The 10,000-nt window shown below is 46.1% G+C and overlaps 1 protein-coding gene and 1 long non-coding RNA gene across 4 annotated transcripts in view; both read left to right on the forward strand.

The window, feature by feature from the left end:
- Positions 1 to 2,619: 2,619 nt before the first annotated feature.
- Positions 2,620 to 5,706, forward strand: LOC109876972 (uncharacterized). Of its 3 annotated transcripts, none has more exons than XR_004208323.1 (3): positions 2,620 to 4,046; positions 4,098 to 4,261; positions 4,394 to 5,706. It is a non-coding gene; the product is annotated as an uncharacterized LOC109876972 (long non-coding RNA). The 3 variants fall into 3 exon arrangements; XR_004208322.1 differs by having other exon boundaries at positions 2,620 to 4,261; positions 4,394 to 4,973; positions 5,011 to 5,031; XR_004208321.1 differs by having other exon boundaries at positions 2,620 to 4,261.
- Positions 5,707 to 7,384: 1,678 nt separating this feature from the next.
- The window catches only part of LOC109876971 (Krueppel-like factor 13), a 4,037-nt gene continuing 1,421 nt past the window's right edge, over positions 7,385 to 10,000 (forward strand). The window contains exon 1 of the mRNA XM_020469303.2: positions 7,385 to 7,389. Within this exon, the coding sequence (XP_020324892.2) occupies positions 7,385 to 7,389 (5 nt within the window). The remainder of the gene's footprint in view (positions 7,390 to 10,000) is intronic.

The raw sequence follows: 10,000 nt of genomic DNA on the forward strand, positions 1-10,000 counted from the left end.
AGCAGGTCTTATGTCAGGGTGACTAGTTCTCTGTAGTTACAGCAGGTCTTATGTCGGGTGACTAGTTCTCTGTAGTTACAGCAGGAACACATAAACACATTCAGCACATTTCCAGCTTGTTGGCTTTTACTGTCATTGTTCCGAAGCAATACACTTATGATGTGGGCGGGGGCTGGGAGCCACGGGGCTGTATGGAGGACAGAGTTACTGTGAGTCCCAAATGACACTCTATTTCCCTATGTAGTGCACTACTTCTGTCTACAGTAGTGGACTATAGGGAATAGGGTTCCATTGGTGTCACAGACATAGCGTGTCACAGCAGCATGACAGGCAAAAGTCCATAGTTCAGTATGTTTTCTATAGGCCACCACTCTCCTCTCTCCTCCTTTCTAGAACCACAGGGCCGTAGTTTTCAGGCTTTGTGTGGGTTTCACTAACTGTTCTCCAGAACCAGAGGGTCGAACCAGAGGGCCGTAGTTTCAGGCTTTGTGTGGGTTTCACTAACTGTTCTCCAGAACCACAGGGCCGAACCAGAGGCCGTAGTTACACGGCTTTGTGTGGGTTTCACTAACTGTTCCCCAGAACCAGAGGGTCGAACCAGAGGGCCGTAGTTTCAGCTTTGTGTGGGTTCACTAACTGTTCTCCAGAACCAGAGGGTCGAACCAGAGGGCCTAGTTTCAGGCTTTGTGTGGGTTTCACTAACTGTTCTCCAGAACCAGAGGGCCGTAGTTTCAGGCTTTGTGTGGGTTTCACTAACTGTTCTCCAGAACCAGAGGGCCGTAGTTTCAGGCTTTGTGTGGGTTTCACTAACTGTTCTCCAGAACCAGAGGGTCGAACCAGAGGGCCGTATTTTCAGGCTTTGTGTGGGTTTCACTAACTGTTCTCCAGAACCAGAGGGTCGAACCAGAGGGCCGTAGTTTCAGGCTTTGTGTGGGTATCACTAACTGTTCTCCAGAACCAGAGGGCCGTAGTTTCAGGCTTTGTGTGGGTTTCACTAACTGTTCTCCAGAACCAGAGGGCCGTAGTTTCAGGCTTTGTGTGGGTATCACTAACTGTTCTCCAGAACCAGAGGGCCGTAGTTTCAGGCTTTGTGTGGGTTTCACTAACTGTTCTCCAGAACCACAGGGCCGAACCAGAGGGCCGTAGTTACAGGCTTTGTGTGGGTTTCACTAACTGTTCTCCAGAACCAGAGGGTCGAACCAGAGGGCCGTAGTTTCAGGCTTTGTGTGGGTTTCACTAACTGTTCTCCAGAACCACAGGGCCGAACCAGAGGGCCGTAGTTACAGGCTTTGTGTGGGTTTCACTAACTGTTCTCCAGAACCAGAGGGCCGTAGTTTCAGGCTTTGTGTGGGTTTGTCCGCTTTATGGGTGTGTCTGACCATGTGGGTGTGTCTGACCATGTGGGTGTGTTTGGCCATGTGGGTGTGTCTGACCATGTGGGTGTGTTTGGCCATGTGGGTGTGTTTGGCCATGTGGGTGTGTTTGGCCATTTGGGTTGTCTGCCCATGTGGGTGTGTCTGCCCATGTGGGTGTGTTTGGCCATGTGGGTGTGTCTGCCCATGTGGGTGTGTTTGACCATGTGGGTGTGTCTGCCCATGTGGGTGTGTTTGGCCATGTGGGTGTGTCTGACCATGTGGGTGTGTCTGACCATGTGGGTGTGTCTGTCCATGTGGGTGTGTCTGCCCATGTGGGTGTGTCTGTTGATAGCCAGTCTGTAGCCACAGCTCAGGAGAAACTAGTCAGAACTCAGAACTAATTACTGGGTATCCCGTGTCACCAACCACCATTTGTGAAAGCACATTGGGTTAAGGACTGAGTTGGACACAGTCATTCATGCTAGAATCTAGATTATGGATTTCCAGGACTGACATTTTTTCTGAGTGAACTATCTAGCTAAATACAGATAGCCCAAGTGTCCTTAACAGATAGCTAGAGTACTGTTAGTGTATTCTAGTATTATTGTCATCACTATACTGTATGTTCAGAGAAACCATTCTGATTACAGTACTTGTAATGAACACGATGGGAGACAGAGAGCTGGTTTTCAAGCGCAGTGCGCAGCTGGTGTTTTATTAGCAAAGGAGGAGACTGGTAGCTGGGTCCAGGGGCAGGCAGAAGGTCATACACAGGAGGAGGCAGGTAGCTGGGTCCAGGGGCAGGCAGAAGGTCATATACAGGAGGAGACAGGAAGCTGGGTCCAGGGGCAAGAAGGTCATACACAGGAGGAGACAGGTAGCTGGGTCCAGCAGTCCTCCTCTGCACTGTGTTGATACCTGATGTCTGTTGGAGTCATGATATCCCAGCAGTCCTCCTCTGCACTGTGTTGATACCTGATGTCTGTTGAGTCATGATATCCCAGCAGTCTCCTCTCCACTGTGTTGATACCTGATGTCTGTTGAGTCATGATATCCCAGCAGCCTCCTCTCCACTGTGTTGATACCTGATGTCTGTTGAGTTCATGATATCCCAGCAGTCTCCTCTCCACTGTGTTGATACCTGATGTCTGTTGAGTCATGATATCCCAGCAGTCTCCTCTCCACTGTGTTGATACCTGATGTCTGTTGAGTCATGATATCCCAGCAGTCTCCTCTCCACTGTGTTGATACCCTGATGTCTGTTGAGTCATAATATCCCAGCAGCCTCCTCTCCACTGTGTTGATACCTGATGTCTGTTGAGTCATGATATCCCAGCAGTCTCCTCTCCACTGTGTTGATACCTGATGTCTGTTGAGTCATGATATCCCAGCAGCCTCCTCTCCACTGTGTTGATACCTGAAGTCTGTTGAGTCATGATATCCCAGCAGTCTCCTCTCCACTGTGTTGATACCTGATGTCTGTTGAGTCATGATATCCCAGCAGTCTCTCCTCCACCACTGACAGCTCCCAGATCCAGTCACCTCTGAAAAGCTGTTAAATATTGAAGCACTGTGATACTTTACCCTCTGCTGCTTTGTAGCTGGGGCTGCTTCCCAAACGGCACTCTATTCCCTATATAGTGCACTACTGTTGACCACGGGCAAATAGGGCTAGTTGTTGCGCTATGTAGGGAATAGAGTGTTGTTTGGGAAGCAGCCCTTGAGGTCACATGAACAGATGTAGTTTGTAATTCAGCTCATCTCAACAGTAAATCCACAGCAGGCTCTTTGTGTTGCTAGGATCAGTCAGGTAGGAGGAGAAAGACAGTGTCTGTTGGTTTGAGTTGGTAGAGTTAGTCAGGTAGGATGATAAAGACAGTGTCTGTAGGTAGAGTTAGTCAGGTAGGATGATAAAGACAGTGTCTGTAGGTAGAGTTAGTCAGGTAGGAGGAGGAAGACTGTGTCTGTAGGCAGAGTTAGTCAGGTAGGATGATAAAGACAGTGTCTGTAGGTAGAGTTAGTCAGGTAGGAGGAGGAAGACTGTGTCTGTAGGCAGAGTTAGTCAGGTAGGATGATAAAGACAGTGTCTGTAGGTAGAGTTAGTCAGGTAGGAGGAGGAAGACTGTGTCTGTAGGCAGAGTTAGTCAGGTAGGATGATAAAGACAGTGTCAGTAGGTAGAGTTAGTCAGGTAGGATGATAAAGACAGTGTCTGTTGGTAGAGTTAGTCAGGTAGGATGATAAAGACAGTGTCTGTAGGTAGAGTTAGTCAGGTAGGATGATAAAGACAGTGTCTGTTGGTAGAGTTAGTCAGGTAGGATGATAAAGACAGTGTCTGTAAGTAGAGTTAGTCAGGTAGGATGATAAAGACAGTGTCAGTAGGTAGAGTTAGTCAGGTAGGAGGAGGAAGACTGTGTCTGTAGGCAGAGTTAGTCAGGGAGGATGATAAAGACAGTGTCTGTAGGTAGAGTTAGTCAGGTAGGATGATAAAGACAGTGTCTGTTGGTTTGAGTTGGTAGAGTTAGTCAGGTAGGATGATAAAGACAGTGTCAGTAGGTAGAGTTAGTCAGGTAGGATGATAAAGACAGTGTCAGTAGGTAGAGTTAGTCAGGTAGGATGATAAAGACAGTGTCAGTAGGTAGAGTTAGTCAGGTAGGATGATAAAGACAGTGTCAGTAGGTAGAGTTAGTCAGGTAGGAGGATAAAGACAGTGTCTGTTGGTTTGAGTTGGTAGAGTTAGTCAGGTAGGATGATAAAGACAGTGTCAGTAGGTAGAGTTAGTCAGGTAGGATGATAAAGACAGTGTCAGTAGGTAGAGTTAGTCAGGTAGGATGATAAAGACAGTGTCTGTAAGTAGAGTTAGTCAGGTAGGATGATAAAGACAGTGTCAGTAGGTAGAGTTAGTCAGGTAGGAGGAGGAAGACTGTGTCTGTAGGCAGAGTTAGTCAGGGAGGATGATAAAGACAGTGTCTGTAGGTAGAGTTAGTCAGGTAGGATGATAAAGACAGTGTCTGTTGGTTTGAGTGGTAGAGTTAGTCAGGTAGGATGATAAAGACAGTGTCAGTAGGTAGAGTTAGTCAGGTAGGATGATAAAGACAGTGTCAGTAGGTAGAGTTAGTCAGGTAGGATGATAAAGACAGTGTCAGTAGGTAGAGTTAGTCAGGTAGGAGGATAAAGACAGTGTCTGTTGGTTTGAGTTGGTAGAGTTAGTCAGGTAGGATGATAAAGACAGTGTCAGTAGGTAGAGTTAGTCAGGTAGGATGATAAAGACAGTGTCAGTAGGTAGAGTTAGTCAGGTAGGATGATAAAGACAGTGTCTGTAAGTAGAGTTAGTCAGGTAGGATGATAAAGACAGTGTCAGTAGGTAGAGTTAGTCAGGTAGGAAGATAAAGACAGTGTCAGTAGGTAGAGTTAGTCAGGTAGGATGATAAAGACAGTGTCAGTAGGTAGAGTTAGTCAGGTAGGATGATAAAGACAGTGTCAGTAGGTAGAGTTAGTCAGGTAGGAGGATAAAGACAGTGTCTGTTGGTTTGAGTTGGTAGAGTTAGTCAGGTAGGATGATAAAGACAGTGTCAGTAGGTAGAGTTAGTCAGGTAGGATGATAAAGACAGTGTCAGTAGGTATAGTCAGGTAGGATGATAAAGACAGTGTCAGTAGGTAGAGTTAGTCAGGTAGGAGGAGAAAGACCGTGTCAGTAGGTAGAGTTAGTCAGGTAGGAGGGGAGGAAGACAGTGTCAGTAGGTAGCATGACTAGGTAGAGTTAGTCAGTGTGGCAGAGTACTACTGTGTATTACCAACCTTCTGTTTGGTTCGATCTCAAATGAACGTCATTGACATTGTCTTGGGAGTGCTACTGGGCGGTAGTCATTTAGACAGGTGACCTTGGCTCTCTTGGGCACAGGGACTATGGTGGTCTGCTTGAAACATGTAGATATTAAAGACTGGGTCGGTAAGACGTTGAAAATGTCAGAGTACGTGTCCTGGTAATCCGTCTGGCCCTGCGGCCTTGTGAATGTTGACCTGTTTAAAGGTCTTACTCACATCGACTATGGACAGCGTGATCACACAGTCTTCCGGGAACAGATGGTGCTCTCACGCATGGTTCAGTGTTGCTTGCCTTGAAAGCTGGTAGGCGCAGGACATATTCCAGTCTGTACTAGTGAAACAGCCCTGTAGCTCAGGGGCTCTTATTTCCTGCAATTATACACATTTTTTATCATGGGGTGCAAAGAACGTTTTGCAGTTTTAAAGCAAATTATTTTATTTCAATTCTATACATTTTGCCATGTTTAATGTGTATTCATGTGATATTGAGTGACTCAAAACTACAACAATATTTATGGTAAAAAAAAACAAAATAAAAGATGGGCTGATTGATCTGGACATTCCTGACTAGTTATAAACATCTCTCTAATGTGAACAATGACTAACATGACAAGAGGAGCTGATGATGTCATACCCCATTTAGAAATGTCTCCTTGTACATTCTACTATTATAACTTTCAGGAGTAAGGTTTAACGCTGGACTGAGTTCTTACAAAACATTTTTTTTTAATTGGGAGGGGACCCCGTGAGTGTGAGTGTAGTGACCTCAGGTTAGAGTGTTGTAATATCAGGTATGAGTGTAGTGACCTCAGGTTAGAGTGTTGTAATATCAGGTATGAGTGTAGTGATCTCAGGTTAGAGTGTTGTAATATCAGGTATGAGTGTAGTGATCTCAGGTTAGAGTGTTGTAATATCAGGTATGAGTGTAGTGACCTCAGGTTAGAGTGTTGTAATATCAGGTATGAGTGTAGTGACCTCAGGTTAGAGTGTTGTAATATCAGGTATGAGTGTAGTGATCTCAGGTTAGAGTCTTGTAATATCAGGTATGAGTGTAGTGACCTCAGGTTAGAGTGTTGTAATATCAGGTATGAGTGTAGTGACCTCAGGTTAGAGTGTTGTAATATCAGGTATGAGTGTAGTGACCTCAGGTTAGAGTGTTGTAATATCAGGTATGAGTGTAGTGACCTCAGGTTAGAGTGTTGTAATATCAGGTATGAGTGTAGTGACCTCAGGTTAGAGTGTTGTAATATCAGGTATGAGTGTAGTGACCTCAGGTTAGAGTGTTGTAATATCAGGTATGAGTGTAGTGATCTCAGGTTAGAGTGTTGTAATATCAGGTATGAGTGTAGTGATCTCAGGTTAGAGTGTTGTAATATCAGGTATGAGTGTAGTGACCTCAGGTTAGAGTGTTGTAATATCAGGTATGAGTGTAGTGACCTCAGGTTAGAGTGTTGTAATATCAGGTATGAGTGTAGTGATCTCAGGTTAGAGTCTTGTAATATCAGGTATGAGTGTAGTGACCTCAGGTTAGAGTGTTGTAATATCAGGTATGAGTGTAGTGACCTCAGGTTAGAGTGTTGTAATATCAGGTATGAGTGTAGTGACCTCAGGTTAGAGTGTTGTAATATCAGGTATGAGTGTAGTGACCTCAGGTTAGAGTGTTGTAATATCAGGTATGAGTGTAGTGACCTCAGGTTAGAGTGTTTGTAATATCAGGTATGAATGTAGTGACCTCAGGTCAGAGTGTTGTAATATCAGGTATGAATGTAGTGACCTCAGGTAAGAGTGTTGTAATATCAGGTATGAGTGTAGTGACCTCAGGTTAGAGTGTTGTAATATCAGGTATGAATGTAGTGACCTCAGGTTAGAGTGTTGTAATATCAGGTATGAATGTAGTGACCTCAGGTAAGAGTGTTGTAATATCAGGTATGAGTGTAGTGACCTGTTGTACTCTTATAATCTCAACCCGGCACAGCCAGAAGAGGACTGGCCTCCCCTCAGAGCCTGGTACCTCTCTAGGTTTCTTCCTAGGTTCCTACCTTTCTAGGGAGTTTTTCCTAGCCACATTGCTTCTACATCTGCACTGCTTGCTGTTTGGGGTTTTATGCTGGGTTTCTGTACAGCACTTTGAGATATCAGCTGATGTACGAAGGGCTATATAAATAAATTTGATTTGATTTGATAGGGTGCCGTTTAGGATACACCCATGAAGTAAATCATCTCCTTTCCACCAGGTGATAATACAGCCTTTAAATGATCAAAAATAAAACACTACTGGCATATTGTCCTTAGAGTGCTACCTTAAGAATAACAGACTAGGAACAAAGACCGTAATTATTTTGGTTCCTAGTTCATATATTCATATAGTCCTCCGAGAGAGAGAAAGAAAGAGAGAAAGAGAGAATTAGAGAGGGCATACTTAAATTCACACAGAACACCGGATAGGACAGGAAGTACTCCAGATATAACAAACTGACCCTAGCCCCCCGACACATAAACTACTGCAGCATAAATACTGGAGGCTGAGACAGGAGGGGTCAGGAGACACTGTGGCCCCATCCGAGGACACCCCCGGCGAGGACACCCTATCCACTTATGGAGTGGGATACTTTGGGCCCTGGTCTACATAGAGCAGGACACGTATGGAGTGGGATGCTTTGGGCCCTGGTCTACATAGAGCAGGACACTTATGGAGTGGAATGGAGTGGGGGAGGGTGGAGTGTATAGTGGAGGGGTGGAGTGTATAGTGGAGGGTGGAGTGTATAGTGGAGGGGGAGGGGGGGGGGGGTATAGTGGAGGGGGAGGGTGGAGTGTATAGTGGAGGGGGAGAGGGGGGGAATAGTGGAGGGGAGGGTGGAGTGTATAGTGGAGGGGGAGGGTGGAGTGTATAGTGAAGGGTGGAGTGTGGAGTGTATAGTGGAGGGGGAGGGTGGAGTGTATAGTGGAGGGGAGGGGAGGGTGGAGTGTATAGTGGAGGGTGGAGTGTGGAGTGTATAGTGGAGGGGGAGGGTGGAGTGTATAGTGGAGGGGGAGGGGGAGGGTGGAGTGTATAGTGGAGGGGGAGGTGGAGTGTATAGTGGAGGGGGAGAGGGGGGGAATAGTGGAGGGGGAGGGTGGAGTGTATAGTGGAGGGGGAGGGTGGAGTGTATAGTGAAGGGTGGAGTGTGGAGTGTATAGTGGAGGGGGAGGGTGGAGTGTATAGTGGAGGGGGAGGGGAGGGTGGAGTGTATAGTGGAGGGGGAGGTGGAGTGTATAGTGGAGGGGAGGGTGGAGTGTATAGTGGAGGGGGAGGGGGAGTGTATAGTGGAGGGGGAGGGGGGAGTGTATAGTGGAGGGGAGGGGGGAGTGTATAGTGGAGGGGGAGGGGGGAGCGTATAGTGGAGGGGAGGGGGGAGTGTATAGTGGAGGGGGAGGGGGGGAGTGTATAGTGGAGGGGGAGGGGGGAGTGTATAGTGGAGGGGGAGGGTGGAGGTTGGAGTGTATAGTGGAGGGGAGGGGGGAGTGTATAGTGGGAGGGGGAGGGTGGAGTGTATAGGGGAGGGGGAGGGTGGAGTGTATAGTGGAGGGGGAGGGGTGAGGGTGGAGTGTATAGTGGAGGGAGAGGTTGGAGTGTATAGTGGAGGGGGAGGGGTGAGGGTGGAGTGTATAGTGGAGGGGGAGGTTGGAGTGTATAGTGGAGGGGGAGGGGTGAGGGTGGAGTGTATAGTGGAGGGAGAGGTTGGAGTGTATAGTGGAGGGGGAGGGTGAGGGTGGAGTGTATAGTGGAGGGGGAGGGTGGAGTGTATAGTGGAGGCAGAAGTTTCTACTGTACCGTGTCAGTTGATAAGAGCATGGCAGAACAGGAACCAGGAGTGCTGGTTCAGAGATCATTATCATGTGCGTTTCCAGGAGCCATTTCTATCGAACTGCACATAAGGCTGCCGTTGAAAACCTCTACTGGAGACGGCTTTGAAACTGCTATGGAAAGGTTTATTATGGGAAGGTTTATTATGGGGTTTATTATGGGGTTTATTATGGGAAGGTTATTATGGGGTTTATTATGGGGTTTATTACGGGAAGGTTTATTATGGGGTTTATTATGGGGTTTATTACGGGAAGGTTTATTATGGAAAGGTTTATTATGGGAAGGTTTATTACAGGAAGGTTTATTATGGAAAGGTTTATTATGGGGTTTATTATGGAAAGGTTTATTATGGGAAGGTTTATTATGGGAAGGTTTATTATGGGAAGGTTTATTATGGAAAGGTTTATTATGGGGTTTATTATGGAAAGGTTTATTATGGGAAGGTTTATTATGGGAAGGTTTATTATGAGAAGGTTTATTATGGGAAGGTTTATTATGAGAAGGTTTATTATGGGAAGGTTTATTATGGGAAGGTTTATTATGAGAAGGTTTATTATGGGAAGGTTTATTATGGGAAGGTTTATTATGGGAAGGTTTATTATGGGTTTATTACAGGAAGGTTTATTATGGGAAGGTTTATTATTATTGTTTAGTTAACTAGTTCACTTGTCCAGGGGGACGTACCATAGGAATGTAACTCTTCTCCCTCCATACAGTATGGTTGACCCATCTCTCTCTCTCTCTCTTCTCTCTCTCTCTCTGTCTCTCTCTCTGTCTCTCTCTCTCTGTTCTCTCTCTCTGTCTCTCTCTCTCTCTCTCTCTCTCTTTCTCTCTCTCTCTCTCTCTGTCTCTCTCTCTGTCTCTCTCTCTCTCTCTCTTGTCTCTCTCTCTCTCTCTCTCTCTCTCTCTCTGAATCCAATTAAATTAAATTTAAGGGCTTTATTGGCATGGGAAACATATGTTAACATTGCCAAAGCC

The sequence above is a fragment of the Oncorhynchus kisutch genome, unplaced genomic scaffold (assembly GCF_002021735.2).
Source record: "Oncorhynchus kisutch isolate 150728-3 unplaced genomic scaffold, Okis_V2 scaffold1602, whole genome shotgun sequence".
Classification (NCBI taxonomy): Eukaryota; Metazoa; Chordata; class Actinopteri; order Salmoniformes; family Salmonidae; genus Oncorhynchus; species Oncorhynchus kisutch.